At 32.7% G+C, this 23,706-nt stretch overlaps 2 protein-coding genes across 2 annotated transcripts in view; both read left to right on the plus strand.

Annotated features, from left to right (window-relative positions):
* LOC145332634 (uncharacterized) lies at positions 1–7,835 on the plus strand. The gene is made up of 11 exons (XM_080177644.1): positions 1–51; positions 318–622; positions 1,490–1,619; positions 2,156–2,234; positions 2,662–2,771; positions 3,494–3,591; positions 3,820–3,884; positions 4,263–4,851; positions 5,759–6,015; positions 6,839–6,973; positions 7,438–7,835. Exons 2-11 carry the CDS (start codon positions 318–320, stop codon positions 7,611–7,613), a joined length of 1,944 nt encoding a protein of 647 aa, XP_080033770.1. The 5' UTR covers positions 1–51; the 3' UTR covers positions 7,614–7,835.
* LOC145332633 (uncharacterized) overlaps positions 7,793–23,706 on the plus strand; it is a 27,979-nt gene continuing 12,065 nt past the window's right edge. The window contains exons 1-12 of the mRNA XM_080177642.1: positions 7,793–7,896; positions 12,345–12,686; positions 13,192–13,601; positions 14,273–14,393; positions 14,997–15,073; positions 15,390–15,448; positions 15,746–16,197; positions 16,573–16,756; positions 17,692–17,784; positions 17,973–18,019; positions 22,044–22,192; positions 22,729–22,858. Of these exons, the coding sequence (XP_080033768.1) occupies positions 7,894–7,896; positions 12,345–12,686; positions 13,192–13,601; positions 14,273–14,393; positions 14,997–15,073; positions 15,390–15,448; positions 15,746–16,197; positions 16,573–16,756; positions 17,692–17,784; positions 17,973–18,019; positions 22,044–22,192; positions 22,729–22,858 (2,067 nt within the window). The 5' untranslated portion in view covers positions 7,793–7,893. The remainder of the gene's footprint in view (positions 7,897–12,344; positions 12,687–13,191; positions 13,602–14,272; positions 14,394–14,996; positions 15,074–15,389; positions 15,449–15,745; positions 16,198–16,572; positions 16,757–17,691; positions 17,785–17,972; positions 18,020–22,043; positions 22,193–22,728; positions 22,859–23,706) is intronic.

Below are 23,706 nucleotides of genomic sequence, written 5' to 3' on the forward strand. Positions count from 1 at the left end.
AGAGTAGAAAATGTATATAAAGAAATAAAAAGTTTTGCTGTATTTCAAAAGGTAATACCTTAAGTTATTTCCATTGATATATAAAAAGATATTACCTAAACTAAAAAAATCTAGAGTTTTTTTCTTATATTCCCTTATTAAAAGGGAGTGTTTTACCAATTTATAAAGTTAGATGTCAGATCAATCTTTAACTGGTATTTTTCGCCGAAAAGTTATTCTATTCAATCATAGAAAAATCCTTATTTCAAATGCTGCGCTTGTTCTACTTATGGACATATTAGTCCTAGTTCAGTCTTTAAACATGATATTTAATCAAGATGATGGAGGAACCAAATGAAATAGATGAATACATTCCAAATGGTATGGACAATGGCGAAGATTATTCTAGTGACGAGGATGTACCAGATGGTACTTCAGGGGAAGACCCACTGAAATACCTAGACCTAGATTCAACTCGAAATAAGCGTAAAGAAAATGAAACAGTTTGTGTTGGTATCAAAGAGGCTAATGACAATGAAACTAGCCTGAATAAACCAAAAGATGAAAAAGATCATGAGACTGTTGAAAAAGATGAGAAATTGTCCTCCCCAACGGCACAACCTAAGACTGAACAATTATACAGGTAAAGCATTTTTAACACTTGATGGATTTTTTAATTAGGTTTGGCAATCCGGATCTGGGATCCGGAATCCGCCCAATTTTGGAATCCGAATCCGGAATCCGTTTTTTAATAGCGGATTCCGGATTCTTAATTGGTAGGCTAAAATTAGCGTCTTGAGTTTTTTCTTTCAACTTCCCCTTTTTGAAGGCAAAGATTATCATCATTATATATATCTTTTAAAATCTGGTTCAATTCAAGGAAGTGAATTATAGAAAAAAACATTAATTTTTAGGACATATGTAGCACTTAAATTTTAAAAAAATTTTAAATTTTTTAAAAAAGCCTTTTAAATATTGCCAGAATCCGGAATCCGAATCCGGAATCCGCCAAAAATAAGAATCCGGAATCCACGAGGAATCCGCCACTTTTTTTTTGACGGATTCTTTTAAGAATCCGGAATCCGAATCCGGCCCAAAGATTCGACGGATTGCCATCACTATTTTTAATTAAACAAAGTTATTTCTAGTATATATACGAAAATGTTTTAATTGTCACCTAATTGACTTATTCCCTGGCTGTGACTTCTTGTGTTTGACTTTAGAGAGGTAGGGGACATTGAACTGTTAATTACTCTAGTCCCCAAAGTCTTATAATAACGTTTTCTTATTTGATGGCTTAACATTTATTGAATTTTGATGGGTTTGTTCATTAAGTTATGTGTCCAAATGTTTCAACTACTAATTGTAAACTACAAAAGGGGTAATCATCATTGGTGATGTAAATTAATTTATCGGCCATTGTCTTATCCCTTTAGATCCCTGGTTTGACTTACCTAGTGCTTTATATGATATGATTTTAGCACTTTAAATTGATGTAAATAATTTCTAGTGAGCTGATTGAGAAGCTGGAAGCTGCAAAACATTCTACCACAGAGACAATTAGAGTATGCGAAAAGGTTTTTCTTCTGGTAAAAAGTAATGATGATCCAAATAATTATGAACAACAATGGTTTGAGCATGTAAGGTTTTTTTTGTTAGTAGAGTGGGTTGTTGTTTATTGTACAGGGTTTCTAAGAGAAATGTCTTTTTTAAAAGCGTAATTATTCATAGAAAAAATAACAATTACCTAGGTATATAAAATGCTTTACCTATATGTTTGGAAAATTTGATAATATCTAATAAATCATTATCATGACACTCAAAAGCTTCATCCTAGTCTAAATAACATACGATATTATTCAATATCTGACCCAACATAAAGAAACAAATCAGAAAGTAGTCCAAACAATAGGAATATGAATTTGGTACAGAATTAGATGAAAATTTTGTCTTATTACATATGTTTTTGTTTAACAAAGGAGAGCTGTGGTTTATCTTTTTTTAAATGTGGTTGGGAGGATAAAGAGATTTTAATCTTCACAAGTTTTCCCAATACTACAATTGCGAGATCACAACAATGTTTACTGTCACACCGTTTAGGTATCTCATTTTAATTTTCTAACCTATGCAAGGCATTTGACAATCGTTCTTTTTTCAATTTTTGAAAATCTTGTAGGTTGTTGGTCCTTTGGTAAGCGCTACTGATCTCTTCGATAATTCCATCAATAATTTTCAAGATTATGTCACTTTTTCAGGTAAGCCTTGCTTAAATGTCTTTGAATCATTTGATTAGGACGAAAAATACCTACTTTGCTGAAAGGATTTTTTTTTTTAAAAAGACCCCTACTCTTTAACTTAAAGGAGAAAAATGAAAATTATTTTCTTTTTATCTTTCTGCAAAAAGGCACATTAGTTTTTACCTTTGCTACCTATCAAGAAATGAGGCTATCTCGTCATTTTTATGGTCCCAAGGATCTCTAAAACATTGGCCTCTAAAAAGTTTGTTGTGTTGATGACTACTTTTATTCTTTTTAAAAATTATAACAAAATTGCATGTATTGTTGGTATATACTTGCTTGCTACAAAACGAAATACTATTTTTTATGTCGGCTTTGTATGTCTCTACATGAAAGGACAATGAGTTTTTTATCATATAAAACTAATCTTGCTAATCTTTGCAAGATGAAAAAAGAAAAGAGTTTATGGAGAGGAAAGAAGGTCTGATGAGTTCTAAGGTCGAGGTCTGGCGTGTTAAGAAGTTTCAAGTTTCTAACGTTCAGACAGATAATCAGGTTAGGTTTTATAGTTTGTTATTTCTTATACACACCATAGAGGTATTATATGTTGTTCTTACATATTAAAGTGAATTGTTATGTGATAAAATTATTCATTATGTTTATAAACCCTATATGACAATAAAAGACTCGGATAAAACTGAAGTTGTTTCTTACGAAAGGAAAAAAGGAAACTTTTTTGGTGTCATACGTTGCGAGCAACTTAAAAGCCGCTGTTTTGGGCAATGTTTGTTGTAAGAAAAATTGAAATTGCTTCATAGAATTCAAGAATGTAATTTTAATTTAATTTAGCATCAACACTTAAAAAAGATTTAATGCAACCTTGTTTAATTCGACTCCAAACAATTTTCCAAAATACATTTAATTGTTATTTTAATCATGTATTTATAAAGAATGGATTTACTATAACTTAGATTTTCATGTTCTATAATAAAGTGAACTCTGTAGCAGGCTGAAATGACGATCATCCCCCCCATCCCCTCTTTTACCCCATCCTCTCCCCTTCTACTGGATAAACGGCCCGCCCCACCAATAAATGCGAGGGTATATTGCAACCTAACTTGACGAAAATTTATCTCATGTTATGATATCCACGTATATTTTACAAACATCCATCTCATAAAGTTAATCTTATAGTTGAGTCTTTCTAATATTTTTTTTTGGTTTTCCAAGCAAGCCCACAAAGGCACTTTGAACTCGAAATTATTGTTATTTTTAAGAATGGAAAGCGTGATGATCTTGATATAAAGCTGGAACCCGAGACCTGTATGAAGGAGGAAGAATTTGAAGAGGATTATTTTAACATGAGCTACCCCAGGTTGGGTTGGATACCTAGTTATATGATCCGGAGATAAAGGGAGAGAACAATTTAAGATATAATGGTTTCCAATCCATTAATTTCATGTCTAATCAATCTATCCTTGTCTTCAAAACTAGTCTATCATGAAAAATATTGGGAATAACTTCTCTAATTACCCTAACTCGTTAGAAACACTTAATGAAAATTTCCCTTTGTGCTGCTAATCCAATCTAATGTAATTTGTAGTGACGAAGAAAGTAATGATGTACCAATGGTTAAAGAAGAGATGGAATTGGAGAATGAATTTAAAGGTATTTATGACAGCACACAATGTGTGTGTGACTGTGTAGCCATAGTTCCTTAGTGTTTGGACTTAAGTAGTCATGGAGTAGGATGAGACACTTTTTTATAGCCACTAGGGACAGCACACAAATATATTATACTTAAAGCTTATCTTTTTTATAATAAAAAACGAGTTTTTCTATAATTAGAGGGTTAGTTCGTAACTATTTGGACGTTCTACGTATAGCTCATATCGGTTATTTGGGAATGTTAGAATTATCCTACTTATTTCAACATTTAAGAAGTGTAGCAACTATATAAACCAGAAAGTTTGTAATTAAAATATGCTGATTTTAAACTTTTGGACAGCAGTTTTTGTATGATTCATCTAATATCCTTATTTTTAGATGAATTAGACAATTCCGTTGGATCTTCTAATGATTCTTCTGTCTCCAACAGGAAAAGAAAAGGTTTTCCCAAAGGAAGAAAAAGCACCTGCAGATTGTGCAACCAAACATTCCCATCAAATGCCATGTTAGCTAAACACAAAGTAAACATCCACAAAATGGAAAATCCATATGAATGTGAAACTTGCCTCAGAGCATTCAATAATCAGAGCAACTATAGAAGACATATTATTAGTCACCTGCCATTGGTATTTAATTGTGACATTTGTTTCTTAAAATTTCCCACTATATCCAAAGTTGCAACCCATAAGAAAAAGGTTCATGGTATTGAACAACCAGTGCATTGGAGGGACAGAAGGGCTGCACAGGAAAGCCAGCCCACTGTCCAAGACAACGAATCCGTCCAGGATCCCAGCGAGAAGGTTTATCCTTGTGGATTATGCGACCTGACTTTTACATCTAAGAAAGTAAAGAAAACGCACAAATTGGACATTCATGGTGTGCAGGAATTTGAGCAGCATAAATGTGGAACTTGTGATAAAGTTTTCCAACATAAGAGAACCATGAGAAGGCACATGCAAACATGCCAAGGAAAGAATAAAGATATAAGGGGGGGGGGGGGGGGTTAATGCAACCATCTCGTAATCAATGTATAAATGGCACTTAGAATTCGAATTTGGATCTGAAATTTTGCATGAGTAATCCTTGGTAGGTCTATTTTCCCTAAATCGAACAAAAAGTTGGAAAAGTAGCGGCTAACGGCTGGCGGCTCATCCGTTTAGACATTTGTTGGGTATTTTCAAGCGAAATCCATCACGAAACCTCTCTCCACATAATGCTCTTTTCCGATCCAAAACGTTTTCAAACGGTTCTAGCCGGAAGTTGCTGGTACTAGAAATCTAAAAAATGTTTTTTTGTATCATTTCACATGATTTAAAGCAAAAATATGTTTCAAAAAGTTGATTTCTACGTAATTTATGAAGATTTGCCCTAAAAATAGCCAAAAACGGCTAAACGGCTGAGCCGTTAGCCGTTACTTTTTCAACTTTTTTTGATTTAGGGAAAATAGTCCTACCAAGGATTACTCATGCACAATTTCAGATCAAAATTCGGATTTTAAGTGCCATTTATACATTGATTACGAGATGGTTGCATTAACCCCCCCCCCCCCCCCCTTAGATATGACAAACTAACAGCAAAAGCTGAGTTATCATGAGTTACTTCTGCCCTGTCGTACCAAAATCAGTGCACTTTCTAACTAATAATATACCTGGACTGTTCTTCCACTGTGTTTCTATTGGCCAAATTCACTTATTAGGAGTCTTACTCTTCTTTATTTATTGTTGCTAGCTCAGAGTTGGGGGGAAGTAATGAATAGTTTACGTTTAGGAATGTCGGTTTGATATCTCGTAAAAATCTGTTAAGGCTTGTATTTTATTGAAAAAATGGTTATTTCAAATCCTACATTATTATATGATATCTTTATCTCTTCTTACAGCCGAGAAAACATTTCCTTGTGATTTATGTGGGGAAGGGTATACCTCCCCATATCTACTGAAAGTACACAAAAACAAAGATCATTTCAACAGCAAACCTTACTCGTGTGATTTTTGTGGCAAAGCATTTAACCAAAAGAGTTGCCTAAGAAACCACATACGAACTCATACAGGGGAGAAACCTTTTATTTGCAACTTTTGTGGAAAAGGTTTTGCACAGCAAAATCAATTGTCAACACACATTAGAAAACATACAGGTATTACAAAGTTTAACAAAGGGGGGAGGCGGAAGTGACACTTTTTGAAACCAAAACGGAAAGTCAAAGGAACTTTACTAATCTTTTTTTTCATAAGAATTTCCCTTATACTTTCACTTGACACTTGTATTTATGAAACTTGCGATTTTTTTATTATTGACATGTTTGAAAAAAATTTTAAGTGAAAGTATAAGGGAAATTTTTATGAAAAAAAAGTTTATCTCCGATGATTAGAAATTGTCTAATTTTTCGAGAAAATGGGAAAAAAATTCAACGTGAAACGGTGGTTTTCGGCGGGAGTGGCGGTTCCGCCGCCGTTTCTTCACAATTCTATATTGTACCTCTTTAAAGCAACTGCCATGCCAAATCTCCGAGCTGTAACTCTTTATTTAGTTAAGTCCCTTTGACTTTTAGTTTGTTTTCAAAAAGTGTCACTCCCCCCCCCCCCTTATGATTCATTCTTGTTGCCATTGATTGATTCATTATTAATTCTAATGAGTTGGCAAAAAAAATTAAGTCGAACTTTTTTTAACTGTAAGGTAAAAGCTCATTTTTGAATGAATATCTATTTAAATGATACATAAATATATTATACACAAAAATCTACCTAATGCTTAATGGTTTTCTTTAGTTTATGAAGAGAAAAAATATTTTGACACGAATTTTCTTAAGTTGTAAAAGAAATCATAAATCTTATAGTTATATATTTCTCATCAACAATGCGTTAAAAGTAAATTCTTCTTTATTTTTCATTTTTATGCATAAAAACACTTAAATCGTCACTTCTCAAAATACCGGTGTAGAATTACGTATGCATTTTTAGGAGAAAGGCCATATTCCTGTGATATTTGTGGGAAAGCATTCACCGACTGGACACCCATGAACTATCACAAGATGACCCACACAGGGGAGAAGCCGTTTTCATGCGAACAGTGCGGTAAAGCATTTAGAGCATCAGGTAGATTGGAATATGTCTTTTAGTATAGCTTCGAAACCGATTAATATCCGCTGGATTAGAACCAGTTCTAAGCCATAATGAAAAATCATGTTTCGTATTATATCCTGTTTTCTACGAATATAAAAATGTAGGTACAATCATAAGATTAAAACAATGGCTAAAAACTGGTTTTAAAACTTATAATTGTACATTTTCATATCCATGGAAATCTGTTTATAATACGATGTGATACATAACTTTAATATCATGAAATCATAATCCATGTTCGTTTTATTGCATTTACAATAGGTTTTCCTTTGCAAGCAAAGAAAAACCCGCTCATCTTCCCTTTTTTGTGAAATAAATTGAAAAAAGGTGGGTTAGTTTTTAAGTGGAGTTATCCTGTACCCAAGACCTGGCCTGACCTAAAATAACTCAAGAAAATCTTTATAAACATTAGTATTTATTATATGCATATTTTTTAGGCGATTTGACAATACACAAGAGAACACACACAGGCGAGAAACCATTTTCATGTGATTTGTGCAATAAATCTTTTTACTCAAACTCTGAACTGTCGAAGCACAATAAAACGTCATCTCATCAGAATTTGTTGAATTGCATGAAAACTGAAATTAATTGTGATTCAAGTGATAAATAAATTAAGGCTTTAAAATTAAACAACATTAGCATTCAATGAAGAAATATATTTTTGTTGTTTAAAGAAATTTTTAATGTAAAAGTATTATTTTTGTAGCATTACCTTTGCTTGTTAAGCACACAGAACTTTTATAATAAAGAAATTATGAATTGTTTATAATATTAAAGTTTTTGTTGTTATTTTTTCCTAAAGTTTGTTGATTTTTTGTTATTATTTCAGAAATACCTATTTTAAATGTGTTTGATTTAGAAGGAGATAATTGAATGAAATAAAAATAATCATGGTAAGTTTTTATTCTCATTTTCTCTTGATGTTATTGTGTTAACTTTAGTGTTAACATCTACAATTAAGACAAAAAAAAACACCTCCGATATTAACTTGGAGTCCTATAAATAAGGGGGGGGGGGGGGGGAAGTTTGTACACTTATAGGAAATGAAATTCAGTACCAAAGATTGGGAGGGTACTGTGGGCTTGTTTTTAAAGTTATCAACCTAATTCTTTTTGTAGGCTCTCTTATATGACTGGATATACACGTATTTCTTTGAAAATTGAATTTCGGCATTTTCCTTCTAGGGGCTTGTGGAGCAATAGACCCCCCAAAACACTAAAAATATGAGTTCTGAACTTATTTTTAAAGATATCAACCTGATTTTTTTTTATAATACTCTTTTAACATAACCGAATCAACGAACCATTACAGATTTCATTTTGGGACTTTCCTTCTAGGGCCTAGTGGAGCAATAGACCCCCAAAAACACTAAAAATATGAGTTCTGACCTTATTTTTAAAGATATCAACCTGATTTTTTTTAATAATACTTTTTTAACATAACCGAATCAACGAACCATTACAGATTTCATTTTGGGACTTTCCTTCTAGGGCCTTGTGGAGCAAAAGACCCCAAAAAACACTAAAAATATGAGTTCTGTGCTTATTTTTAAAGATATCTACCTGATTTTTTAAAAATAATACTTTTTCAACATAACCCATTGAAGAAACCATTACGGATTTCATTTTGGGACTTTCCTTCTAGGGGCTTGTGGAGCAATAGACCCCTCAAAACACTAAAAATATGAGTTCTGACCTTATTTTTAAAGATATCAACCTGATTTTTTTTATAATACTTTTTTAACATAACCGAATCAACGAACCATTACAGATTTCATTTTGGGACTTTCCTTCTAGGGGCTTGTGGAGCAATAGACCCCCCAAAACACTAAAAATATGAGTTCTGAGCTTATTTTTAAATATATCAACCTGATTTTTTTAAATAATACTTTTTTAACATAACCGAATCAACGAACCATTACAGATTTCATTTTGTGACTTTCCTTCTAGGGCCTTGTGGAGCAAAAGACCCCAAAAAACACTAAAAATATGAGTTCTGTGCTTATTTTTAAAGATATCTACCTGATTTTTTAAAAATAATACTTTTTCAACATAACCCATTGAAGAAACCATTACGGATTTCATTTTGGGACTTTCCTTCTAGGGGCTTGTGGAGCAATAGACCCCTCAAAACACTAAAAATATGAGTTCTGACCTTATTTTTAAAGATATCAACCTGATTTTTTTTATAATACTTTTTTAACATAACCGAATCAACGAACCATTACAGATTTCATTTTGGGACTTTCCTTCTAGGGGCTTGTGGAGCAATAGACCCCCCAAAACACTAAAAATATGAGTTCTGAGCTTATTTTTAAATATATCAACCTGATTTTTTTTTAATAATACTTTTTTAACATAACCGAATCAACGAACCATTACAGATTTCATTTTGGGACTTTCCTTCTAGGGGCTTGTGGAGCAATAGACCCCCCAAAACACTAAAAATATGAGTTCTTACCTTATTTTTAAAGATATCAACCTGATTTTTTTCAATAATACTTTTTTAACATAACCGAATCAACGAACCATTGCAGATTTCAGTTTGGGACTTTCCTTCTAGGGCCTTGTGGAGCAAAAGACCCCAAAAAAACACTAAAAATATGAGTTCTGTGCTTATTTTTAAAGACATCTACCTGATTTTTTAATAATAATACTTTTTCAACATAACCGATTGAAGAAACCATTACGGATTTCATTTTGGTACTTTCCTTCTAGGGGCTTGTGGAGCAAGACCCCCAAAATCTACAAACTATTACAGATTTCATTTTAGGACTCTCTTTCTAGGGGCTTGTGGAGCAAAAGACCCCAACACTAAAAAAATATGAGTTCTGAGCTTATTTTTAAATATATCAAACTGATTTTTTAAAAATAATACTTTTTTAACATAACCGAACTAAGAAACCATTACGGATTTCATTTTGGGACTTTCCTTCTAGGGGCTTGTGGAGCAAAGATCCCAAAAACACTAAAAATATGAGTTCTGAGCTTATTTTTAAAGATATTAACCCGATTTTTTTATAATACTTTTTTAACATAACCAAATCTACGAAACAATACAGATTTCATTTTGGGACTTTCCTTCTAGAGCTAGTGGAGCAAAAGACTACAAAAAAACACTAAAAATAGGAGTTCTGAGCTTATTTCTAAAGATGTCAACCTGATTTTTTAAAGAAAACTTTTTTAACAACTGACTTAATGAACCATTACAGATTTCATTTTGGGACTTTACTTCTAGGGACTAGTGGAGCAAAAGACCCCCCAAAACACTAAACATATGAGTTCTGACCTTATTTTTAAAGATATCAACCTGATTTTTTTAAAACACTTTTTTAACATAACTGAACTTGGTAACTTTTACAGATTTAATTTTGCGACTTTCCTTCTAGAAGCTAGTGAAGCAAAAGATCCCCAACACACTAAAAATATTTTTTTAATGTGAAATTTTTTCACATAAATGAACTAGGTAATCATTACAGATTTTGATTTCTTTCTAGGGTCCAATGAAAATGCGCTTGAATCAATTCACAGTCATATTCAAATATTATGTAGTATTCTGAAAAAAAATTACATTAAGACGACTAGATTAAGGTTTCATAATACTTGGTATAGAAATACTGTACAAAGACTAAAAATGATGATGTATCCTAACAAATTTTAAAAAATTAAAAAAAGTCAAAAACTATCTACATAATTGAAAAAAATTAAGTATTCAGTGTAAAAAAAGAAAACTATTAGTTATTGATTGGTTTTTCAATTGCAACAAATACAGCATGTCTTTTGCCCCACTAGATTCTAGAAGGAAAGTCCCAAATGAAATCTGTAAAAGTTACCAAGTTCGGTTATGTTAAAAAAGTGTTAAAAAAATCAGGTTGATATCTTTAAAAATAAGGTCAGAACTCATATTTTTAGTGTTTTAGGGGTCTTTTGCTCCACTACACCCTAGAAGGAAAGTCCGAAAATGAAATCTGTAATGGTTCTTTGATTCGGTTATGTAAAAAAGTATTATAAAAAAATCAGGTTGATATCTTTAAAAATAAGGTCAGAACTCATATTTTTAGTGTTTTTGGGGGTCTTTTGCTCCACGAGCCCTAGAAGGAAAGTCCCAAAATGAAATCTGTAATGGTTTGTTGATTCGGTTATGTTAAAAAATTATTAAAAAAAAAATCAGGTTGATATCTTTTAAAAATAAGGTCAGAACTCATATTTTTAGTGTTTTGGGGGGTCTATTGCTCCACAAGCCCCTAGAAGGAAAGTCCCAAAATGAAATCCGTAATGGTTCGTTGATTAGGTTATGTTAAAAAAGTATTATTAAAAAAAATCAGGTTGATATCTTTAAAAATAAGGTCAGAACTCATATTTTTAGTGTTTTGGGGGGTCTATTGCTCCACAAGCCCCTAGAAGGAAAGTCCCAAAATGAAATCTGTAATGGTTCGTTGATTCGGTTACGTTAAAAAAGTATTGTAAAAAAAATCAGGTTGATATCTTTAAAAATAAGGTCAGAACTCATATTTTTAGTGTTTTGAGGGGTCTATTGCTCCACAAGCCCCTAGAAGGAAAGTCCGAAAATAAAATCTGTAATGGTCCGTTGATTCTGTTATGTTAAAAAAAGTATTATAAAAAAATCAGGTTGATATCTTTAAAAATAAGTTCAGAACTCATATTTTTAGTGTTTTGGGGGGTCTATTGCTCCACAAGCCCCTAGAAGGAAAGTGCCGAAATTCAATTTTCAAAGAAATACGTGTATATCCAGTCATATAAGAGAGCCTACAAAAAGAATTAGGTTGATAACTTTAAAAACAAGCCCACAGTACCCTCCCAATCTTTGGTACTGAATTTCATTTCCTATAAGTGTACAAACTTCCCCCCCCCCCCTTGATACAAAATTTAAAACGGCGGTTTTTTTCACCAAATGGTAAATAAAAAACAACTTTTAATATTATTTTTTTTAATTAATAAGTATGAAATTATCTCCTATACATAAGAGTAGTGGAGATGAAGTATTTATTATTATGTCTATGACTGACCTCATAATATGATATGAGAATATTTAAGTATTTTAATAACTAATAATTTCCCTCAGAGTGCCTTGCGAACACAGGACCCCCCCCCTTAAATTAGTTTTTACGTAGATTTCAAAAAAGGGAAGGGGATTTTTTCTTCATTCATAACCTTGTGGGGCGCGCCTATATCTGCTGGCTACAGAGAACCCAATAAATACTACCCTAACTTGACCTAAAGTAAAAGACAATATAAACTACAATATTTTTATTATGTGGGGTCAGGGGATTACTGTGCTCGACCAGACGCTTTGAGATAAACCATTACTGATATATTTTTAGACTGATACTGATAATAGTAGTAATGTTGTATCTCCTGTTATCCTCATACCATTACAAATGGATACAAAATGTGGTGTTGTTAATTGCGAAGAAGAGCCACTCCACCCAATACCAGACAAGAACATTCTTATCCAAAGAGCCAGAGGCATTAACCAGGAAATTGATGCGAACAGAGAAAATCTTTGTCAAACGCACTATAACTACTTTGAAAAATTCTATGAATTGAAGGCGGCTACCCACTGCTGTAATCCATTTAATAATCATAAGAAAAAAATGACCAAAAGTTTGCGGCGGATTACGTACGCGCAGGCTTGTCAATGGAATCTTATTTGTGGACAGCGGGTTTGCACTTCTTAAATGTCAAGATGATCATATTCTATTTGTATTTAACTAGATTTTTTCTTACACATATAGGTACATTAGAATAGCTTATTTTTAATAGTAACTTTTAAAATTAAATAATAGGGAAGAAGCTGTATGCTACGAATGTAATGATTTTCGAGAATTCAAGCATTGTTTAATAGCAGAGAAATTGACGTCAGCATGACTACGGAGGGACATGAATAATAATAAAGTTGCTTTGCTTCTAAAAAAACACAATTCTTTTTAAAAATATATATTTTGATTACTCAAAAATTGTAGTGATAAATCTGACTAATTTTATGCCCTTATAAAATCCATCATTGTTTTAAGATTGTACTATGTGTCTCTATGTATGTATGTTTGATAATATTTTTTAAAAAATGAAGGGTTTTAGGCATAGTCACTACTTTGGTTAATAGATTAACTAATAGAATATCATGTACAGAAATAGCCACAAATATTTTAAGAAGTTCAATATTAATAGGTTTGTGTTACTTGTCTAATACTCTTAAGAGGGCAAGACTCACCAAACAAAAAAGTACCTAAATTAGATAAATGGTCAACAGAATTGAAAAAATTAGGAGTAAATATTGATGACGGCCCTCTTAATATTACTGAAGACACAAATAAAAATACAAGAAAGAAATCTTTAGGAAGTGACGATGTAAAAAAGTCCACTAAAAGCAAAGTAATTAACAAACCAACTGAAAACAAACATATTTCTAAAAAAACTAAAAGCAAAGTTGTTAAAAAGATTACTGTAAGCAAAGTAATTGCCAAACCAAGTAAAAATAAATATATTTCTAAAACAACTGAAAGCCAAATTGTTAATAATAAGACTGATGTTACCACTCCAAGCCCAGTAAAACTCCAGATAAATGAGAAGCATTTCAGGTATAAGTTACTTAGTGGTTGCATGCAATGTTTTTTTTTTAAAGGATATTTACATGAAGTGCATTTAACGAGTTAGTGTAATTGGAATATGATAATTATGGGTTAGCAAGATAGACATTTGAAAGAAAAATTAACTTTTGCGATACTAAGTTTAAAATACACACAGAGTTTCAGTACAATGATTACTTACTTGAGATACAAGAAATAAGACAAATGTTTTAGTTTAATATATCACAAGAATCAATCACGATTTCTTGGTGTATCAAATTATGCCTTATAAAAATATGTGGATCACTAAATTTAAGCTCAAATTATTTTGTGGCACTACCCCAGTATTTATGCTATGTTTAGCCCATAATAATGGATGTAAAATATACGTGGATATTATGACAGGCGAAAAATTTCTCCAATTTAGGTTGCTAACATGCAACTCGTTTTTTGGTCAGTTCGTTCATCCAGTAGAAGGGGAGGGGATGGGATAAAAGGGTTGAAAGGGAGGAATCGTTATCTTAACCCGCTGTAAGTTTCCCTTTATTAGAGAACATGAAAATCTGGTGAAAGATCCAAGTAATGATATTATAATATCCATTCTTATAACGTTTCTTTAATTTACAGAGACTTGTTTTTTTTTCATTTTTAATTATAAATCCTAATACTTTTACTTATTTTAGAGCATTGACTAAAAGGATAGAATTCGCTAGATTTGAGACACAAGAAGCTATAAAGCTTTGTCAACAAATATTTCTTCACGACAGCGATGTGGATAAAAACAAGAGCGAGTGGTTCGATAATGTAAGTGTGAATTAGAAATAATTATAGGGGTTCTCTTTTTGTATTATATTTTTAAAAGCGAAACTTTTCTATAATTAGGTTCGGTCCGTTTTCGGAACAGATAGATTTTTTCGTTAAATTAGGCTTATTAGAATTGTCCTATCGATTTCAAACTTTGTATGTTGATTCCTGTAGAAGATAGGTACGATTTAGAAAGCATAGCAACTCTATAATCGTTACCAGAATGGCTTAAAGGTTTGGCAGGTGTTCCATATTAAGCCACCCTAACTAATGGCACTCTTATACGAGGAGCATGGATGAGGGAAGGCATGGTTAGAGCTGCTTGATTTGTAGAATCCTAACTTCCTACAAATCTCCCCCCTTACAACTCTAGGGCATCTTAGGGAAGGTTGCGTGATCATAATCTGACAAATTGCGACAGCATTTGTCAACCAAGTGCAAAGTCTATGTGGGGACTTGAACTCAGTTTCTTCCAACCACATCGTAGTGCGCTTTCCACTACACTATGGTACACCCTCGTGATAATCTCATGCACAAATCATTGAAAATCAATCCATCCTCCTCAAATCTTTAACATTGGCTAAATGTTAAATTCCTATTTAGATAGTTGGTCCTCTGGTTAATGTGATTGAATTTCTAGCTACGTCTACAAAAACTTTTCAAGATTATCTCCAACTGGAAGGAAAAAGATAAATTTTAATCAAACTATTTCTGTTAATCTTTTTATAAAAGCAAAAAATGGAATAAAGTATACACTGATACAGTATACAGTAGAATAGGGCATACAAAATATTAGGAAATATAAGATAACAAGAATGACAACATAAATAAGGAGCGAAACACACAAAAAATCATATTCGGTCGTCTATATTAAATAGCAACCGAGAAAATAACATAGCCCCCATAGCATTACGGACTAATGTATTGGCTGAAGGACAAATATTATTATTATACCTTATACACTACAAATTTGTAAATTAGTTATCATTGGTTTACAGAAAAGTATCTGATAGATACAAAGGAACTTGCTAATCACACAGTTGAAATAACTAGAGGTACATTTTATTATATTATTGATATTGTGTTATAAAAGAACTCAATAAAAAAAGGGGTTACTAGTATTCTGTGCCCGTTAGGATAAAGATATTCCAAAAAATCAGCTGTCGGCTATGTAAAATTATCTCTAAAAAGTCATTTAGTTACAATCATCATATCATAAATACATACAAAATGAGATAGAAATTACTGCTATGGAGGCTCCTAATATCCCCCTCCCCTCCTCTCCTCTCCCCCCCCCCTTCCCAACCATATCACCCTTAAGGGTTAACTACCCTGTTATATATGTATTTCAGACACACAGAATCAAGTCAATATAAGTCCAGTCCAAAATATTGTCATAAGAAACTGCGAAATCAAAGTTAAGAATTGCATGCTTGAAGGTGCCTTAAATAATTCCAAAACAGAATCTGACATCAAATTAGAACCAATGACAAATGATTTAAATTGCGATCCATTGGTTAGTGACGCAACAGTTACAACATCCCATCATACCACTTTTGAGAATGACACTTTTGATGCATTTGAAACTCATGATGATTATGTTAGCAATTTTGATAACGAGGAAAATGATGAAACCAAAGAGTCTCTTGAGAAAGTAGATGAATCTCTTATTACTAAACTTGAGGTTAAAGATGAAGGTTGTAATGAATTGAGTGATTCTACTAACATGGCAAAGCGATCAAGGTCCAAAATAAATTATAATGAACTAGATAAAATGGTTGAATCTCCAAAAAAAAAGTTTAAGGCAAGGATAAAAGATTAATAAGAAATGTATGTTGTTATTTTGAACAGAGGCTATAATCAAAAATGATCACCAAAACCAAAGTGGAGGGTGTTGATTTATCTTTAACTAGCAGCTACGCCCCTAGAGGCCTCTAGCGGAACGTAAAATATTTTTTATACATACGTTAAGATAAGCTGTTTACCAAAACTATTTTTTAGCCGATAGATGGAGTTAGTTATGTTTTTTTGCAATTTCTCTTGGGAGGGTGGTTGTACCCTACCCCAAAAATAGTTATAAACCTTCCCAGGTCTTATTATTGCCTCTGGTATTTTAAGATAAAGGCAAGGCTAAAGAAACAATTTTATTTCAAATTATATCCTAATTACCTTGGTTTAGAAAGCCAAGAGAAATATTGATTCCGAAGAAGATTGGGATATTAATCAAGTAGAAACTGATGACGAATTAGAAAAAGATGAAATTAGTCCAATAAATCACCCATGTAAATTTTGTGGGAAGTCTTTTGGAACGAAAACCTTTAGAAATGTTCACTATAAAAATCAACACAGTGTTAGTGACTCAGGTAGAAATTTTTACTTTAACAGATACCTATCGGTGTTCGAATCTCTGCTTAACACCGTATCGTATCTAAATACGTTAAAATAGTTCCTACTGCTACTAGGTTAAGTGCGCGACAATAATGATTATAGTAGGGGGAATGCATTGGCTTAAAACAGGCGAAACTCATTACTATGCACAGTTAAGACTTATCAGACAAAGGTCGTGCAATCAAAGGGTTGGTTGTCTGATGGATGTTACTTAACCTAATACGCCGGGTGTTTGGACAGAAAAGGAGACATTTGGCTCCCCTCGGTTATCCTTGGTTGTTGTCCAAAGTCGTTCAAATGTCATGGACAGCATCTCCGCCCGTATGAGGTAATTAACCTATGATATTGACAATACAGTTTGTGATTTCAAGTCCAAAATTATAGTAGATGCTCTCCCTCAAAGTGGCCAGCAAGCACATCCCTACCTTATTTAGAACTTTCTGATTTGCCCCTATCCTAGGGAAGGGCGTGGACGAGCAGGAAAATAGCCTAAAACAACCTCAAGATATTTATATAGCAAAAAACCCTACTACTTGTATTTTAGGATAAATGAGATGAAAATTGAAAATGAATGGGGGGGGGGGGTAGTGTTTTTCTTTATGTACAGCCCTTCTGGGTTGCCCTAACCTTCAGGGGGTTTCTATACTCTACAAAAAGACATGATGAGGGGAACCGACTAATTATACTACCAGGTTGTAGTTATTCTACATGATGAAACTAATTTAAATGAATATTTAACGAGATGTTGATAGCACGGACTAAAAAAACTGGTTTTAATCTTGTGATTGTACATTTTTATATTTGTAGAAAACTGGATATAATACGATGTCAGACATAATTTTCGTATGGATGAGAACAGTTTCTAATCCACCGGATATTAATCAGTTTCGAATGAATTCTTTTTTTTCAGATATCCTGGCCTGGGCAGAGGAAGATACATATGACTGTGAGCGTTGTCATTTCAAAACTACAAACAAAATTTTCTATAATTCGCACATTTGGGGTAAATATTTCCTAACTACTTTATGTAATTTATCAAATTGGCCTCTAGCAGCCTTTTCCCTACAGTTTTAGAGGAGATTCTTAAATTTTAATACAAATGTTTAGAAATTTTTTTTATATTTTTTTTATGTATAATACAAAATAAAGTACAAATCCCTTAACAAAGTATGGGCTAATATTTTATTTTAGGATCAGCGTGTTTCAGAAAATGTCCTTGGTGCCCCCATCCCATTAAGGTAAGTAAGAGTAAAGATCCTAAATTATACAGAAAGATGACAGGGGTGTATATTCTGCTCGGGTTACCCTGATAAAGACGGGAGGGGGGGATAAAAAATAAAAACAATGGTTTTAAGGTAGAAAAAATGAAGAGTTTTAAAAATACATTTGATTTTTCCATTTTTTCCCCATCATTGGGGGAAAAATAGAAAAATATATATATAGGAGGGGTAATAATAATGAATAAAATAAAAAATACTGGAAACATTTTTCAATTTTCTCCCCTAAAATAAATAAGGGGGGGGGGATAAAATATTTTGCAGCCTGGCAAAAAATACGTCTTACGCACAATATACACTCTGAAAGATGATTTAAGGTCCAAAATTAGCAATAAGGGGGGAGGGGAGTTTGTACACTTATAGGAAATGAATTTCAGTATCAAATTTTGGGAGGGACGTGTGGGCTTGTTTTTTATAGTTATCAACCTAATTCTTTTTGCAAAATCTCTTATATGACTGAATGTGAACGAAAAACTTTGAAAATTGAATTTCGGGACTTTCCTTTTAGGGGCTAGTGGAGCAAAAGACCCCCCAAAAAACTAAAAATATGAGTTCTGAGCTTATTTTTAGAGATATCAACCTGATTTTTTTAATAAAAACTTTTTAAAATAACTGAACTTAGTAACCATTACACATTTAATTTTGGGACTTTCCTTCTAGGCCTTGTGCAGCAAGAGACCCCCCAAAACTAAAAATTCGAGTTCCGAGCTTATTTTAAAGATATCAACCTGATATTAATAACTGAACTAAGTAACCATTAAACATTTCATTTGGGACTTTCCTTCTAGGGGCTTGTGGAGCAAATGACCCTCCAAAACTAAAAATAGGAGTTCTGAGCTTATTTTTGAAGATATCAACCTGATTTTTTAAAATAAAACTTTTTAAAAATAACTGATCTAAGTAACCATTACACATTTCTTTTTGGGACTTTCCTTCTAGGGGCTTGTGGAGCAAAAGACCTCCAAAAACTAAAAATAGGAGCTCTGAGCTTATTCTTAAAGATATCAGCCTGATTTTTTTAAAGAAAACTTTTAAAAAATAACTAATGTAAGTGACCATTACACATTTTATTTTGGAACTTTATTTCTAGGGGCTTGTGGAGCAAAAGACTTAAACGGGTTTTGGGGACCCTTTTTGGGCAAATGTCGTAAAAAGCATATAAAAAGGATATAAAATAGCCTAAAACCATCTTAGGACCTTTAAAAGCTTTACTGGAAAGGAGAACCATATCGGTTCAGCAGTTCAGTTCAGCGAAATCCTTCTCTAGATACAAAAAATCTTACTAATATATATAGTTAACTAGCGGCTACGGCCCTAGAGGCCTCTAGGGGCACTTGAGAAGGGGAGTGTCAAATTTGATAACCCAATTATTATATTAGATTTGAAAAGAAAAAGTAAAAAAAACTTGGGGGGGGGGGGAATAATTTTTTTTTCAAAAGACCTCCAAAACACTGAAAATATGAGTTCTGAGCTTATTATCAATAGTGTGTAATGGTTACTCAGTTCATATATTTTAAAAGGTTTTATTTTAAAAAATCAGGTTGATATCTTTAAAAATAAGCTCCAAACTAATATTTTTTGTTTTGGGGGTCTTTTGCTCCACAAGCCCCTGGAAGGAAAGTTACAAAATGAAATGTGTAATGGTTAGGTACTTAGTTCGGTTATGTCAAAAAAGTTTTCTTTAAAAAAATGGGGTTGATATTTTTAAAAATAAGCTCATATTTTTAGTTTTTGGGGGTCTTTTGCTCCACAAGCCGCTAGAAGGAAAGTCCCAAATTGTAATGGTTACTTAGATCAGTTATTTTAATAAAGTTTTCTTTAAAAAATCTAGTTGATATCTTTAAAATTAAGCTCAGAACTAATATTTTTAGTTTTGGGGGTCTTTTGCTCCACAAGCCCCTAGAAGTAAAGCCCCAAAATACAATGTGTAATGGTTACTTAGTTCAATTATGTTAAAAAGTTTTCTTTGAAAAAAGTCAGGTTGATATCTTTAAAAATAAGCTCAGAACTCATATTTTTAGTGTTTTGTGGGGTATCTTGCTCCACAAGCCCCTAAAAGGAAAGTTCCAAAATGATATGAGTTATGGTCACTTAGATCAGTTAATAGAAATAGGAGAGAAGAACTATAGTGTGAACCCCTTTTTCGTAAATCTGACAAAGGAACTCCTCCAGCTGACAAAAAACTTTAAAATTTTTTGAGTATATAATTTCTAGAAAGCTAACTTTATATTAAGGAATTCAACAATTCATAGCTAACTTATTAAAGGATTTGTAATATGCTTTACACTATACTAGAAAATAAATTGTAACACGATATAATTTACGTGAGAAAAGCTTTATCTTAAGAAATGCTACTATTTACAGCTGACTCTTTATATGAACAAAATGAAAAAAATATGCCCTTTCCCTTTCCCATATGTGTACAGTGTATACACAGTACAACGCTAGGTCCTGTTGAAAACGTAACGAACGTACTGTTGTTAATTTATTTTTATATAATTTATTTCGAGGTAAACATGAAACAAACTATGAATTTATGTATTTTAAATGTTTATAATAGATACGAATTACGAATTAAAGATTATAAATCATGTACATTTGAAGTCCGAGATATTATTTTTTTTGTTTTAATAGAAACTCAAGAAAAAATATGATTTTATTAACTTAAATTCATAAAGGGATTTTTATTATTTTACAATGATTGCAATAGATGAAGCATATTTATTATTAATGCACAGATAAAACATAGACGTGAAACAACAATATGAAGGCAGTACTTCATGTGATGGACTTGATTCGAGTAAAAGTTGAAAGAACAGCTCTAATTAACTCTAATAAAAAATCTAGAAAACTTCAGTTTAATTCAACCAATGAGATTTCATGTATGCTCCGATGCGATTCATTTATTGGCTCAATCAGACATTCCCTCTCTTTCTTAGTACCTTTATTGATCAGTTATTTCAAAAAGTTTTATATAACAAAATTAGGTTGATATCTTTAAAACAGGGTTTCGGATCCGGATCCAGATCCGCAAAGATCCGCATATTTTCGAGTCCAAGGATCTGGATCCGCAAAAAAATGCGGATCCGGATCCGGATCCTTGGACTCAAAAATATGCGGAAAAAATGGAAAAATCTACCTAAATTTATATACAATCTCAGACATTCTCTTGATGAGAGCCAATCTTTAAAGTTTAGGGTCAGAGTTGAAAATTAAAAGTATTTTTGACTTTGAATTAAAGAATAAATATTTTTTGAAAGGTTTGGTGTTTTATTTTTATTGTCAAGGATCCGGATCCGGATCCGCACTGACCAAATTTTGAGGATCCGGATCCGCAAAAAATCAATGCGGATCCGAAACCCTGCTTAAAAATAAACTCAGAATTCCAATTCTTAGTTTTGAGAGTCTTTTGCTCCACAAGCCCCTAGAAGGAAAGTCCCAAAATGAAATGTGTAATGGTTACTTAGTTCAGTTATATAAAAAAGATTTCTTTTAAAAAGATCAGGCTGATATCTTCAAAAATAAGCTCAGAACTCCTGTTCTTAGTTTTAGAGGGGTCCCTTGCTCCACAAGCCCCTAGAAGGAAAGTCCCAAAATAAAATGTGTAATGGTTACTAAGTTCAGTTATTTTTAAAAAGTTTTCATTAAAAAAATCAAGTTGATATCTCTAAAAATAAGCTCAGAACTCATATTTTTAGTGTTTTTGGGGGTCTTTTGCTCCTCTAGCCCCTAAAAGGAAAGTCCCGAAATTCAATTTTCAAGTTTTCCGTGTACATCAAGTCATATAAGAGATTTTACAAAAAGAATTAGGTCGATAACTATAAAAACAAGCCCACACGTCCCTCCCAAAATTTGATACTGAATTTCATTTCCTATAAGTGTACAAACTTCCTCCCCCCCCCCCCCCTTATGGATAGGTGGATATTCATTTTGTAAAATTAAAAGCAAATATTTTATCACTTAGTATTGTCTTGTATTTTTGTAGACCGGAGAGAATAACAGACCTGGTTGGTTTGATGGACCTAAAGAGCTACCCCTCAAATATTTCAAGGAACATTTTGATGCCAACCACCCTGACCTGTGTCTACCATCTACTGGAGGGTTCATTTGCAAGAGCTGTAATGCACAATTTCTTAGGAAATCAAGACATTTTAATTTTTATCTTTTATTAGATAAAGGTAGCACCATAGTTTATATTAAATTCTATTTGAATATTACGAAATGTAAAATGAATTACAAATTAAATTTACCGTGGGATGCTTTCAAGTTGACGGGTTTCTTCTTGTATTGATTTTACTTTTATGTTGTGAGCTGGGTGAGAGATAGACCCTAGGCCCTTTAGAGTTTTCTTTTTGTTATGCCAATATCTGTCTTTAGACATCTTAACATTCAAGATTGGTCCACTGTAGCTCCCATGGTGACTCGGCAAAGTAAAAATTTGGATTTAGCGTTCGGTCACCATGAGGAATAATGATCTTTTACTTATTTCAAAACTGTCTCATTTCAAATCAAGTAGAAGCAGATTTAAAAAGAAAGAATCCTAGTTTTACTTTTTGTTAAATTATAATTTTTAAAAGCACGGTAAGGCTTTGGCGTTTTGGTGTTAATATTGTAGGGTTAGCTTTAAAAATGAACTAAAACAATAAATGTGTTGAATATGGCGACGCCTCTAGTATGGAAGATTATCTGCAACATGTAGAAGTAGAACACAATATAACCTATGTATATCACTGTAAACGGAAGAATAAATGTGATCAACAATTTACAAGTCTCGAGCTATTCAAGAAACATTTAAGAAAGGTATTATTTACCAGGGAGTAAGGGAGGGGACAATGGGCAATTAATTCAATTTAAGAGTTTTTGAAGAAAGGCCATGAAATCCAGAATAATCCAGAAAATTTGGTGGAAATTGTAAAGTGATTGTTGATTAAATCTAGAAAACCATAAACTAAGAAAAAAGTTCCGAGAAAAAAAGTAATCATTTGAAAATTAGATTACCAGTATTACAGACTGACATAACCATTCTGTAATTAATTACTAGAAAAATCTCCCTGGAACTCTCCAGATGACAGGGAAAGAGAAAAAAGATTTGGGGGCAAGTGATGTGAACACGGAAAAAAGGGGCAGGCAGGCTGTAGGGTAACTGCTAGCTGGCTGGCACGCCTTCCTGTCCCTTTTTATCCTGTTTATTTCCCCCACCCCCCTTCACCGTTTCCCTTTCTCGTCTACTTTAAAAAAGGAGGTGGGGGAGAAGGGAGTGAAATAGAGTATGGGAGGGGGGCCGTGTATTTATATTTAAACTACTCTCTGTCTGCAAAACTATATATATTCAAAACTAAAACAGCGAGTGTCGGCATTTCTTGTGCAAGTACCCAAACTCAGTCAGAAACTGCTAAATTCTTGCACATTCCCTTTAAGCCAGTACCCAAAGCCTAGATTCCTAAAGATTGAATATTCGATCCATTGTCCCCTCCCTTACTCCCTGATTATTTACTTTTTGTAATTATTTCAAATTTACAACTCTCTTTATATGACCACCAAACATCAACTCTGTAACTTACTTTAGGGATCTTAAGGGATAAGACAATGGCCGATAAGTTCATTTATATCCTTAATGATATAAAAATAACCGTTTTGTAGACTACAAT

The sequence above is a fragment of the Acartia tonsa genome, chromosome 11 (genome assembly GCF_053477335.1).
Source record: "Acartia tonsa isolate MP-2025a chromosome 11, ASM5347733v1, whole genome shotgun sequence".
NCBI lineage: Eukaryota > Metazoa > Arthropoda > Copepoda > Calanoida > Acartiidae > Acartia > Acartia tonsa.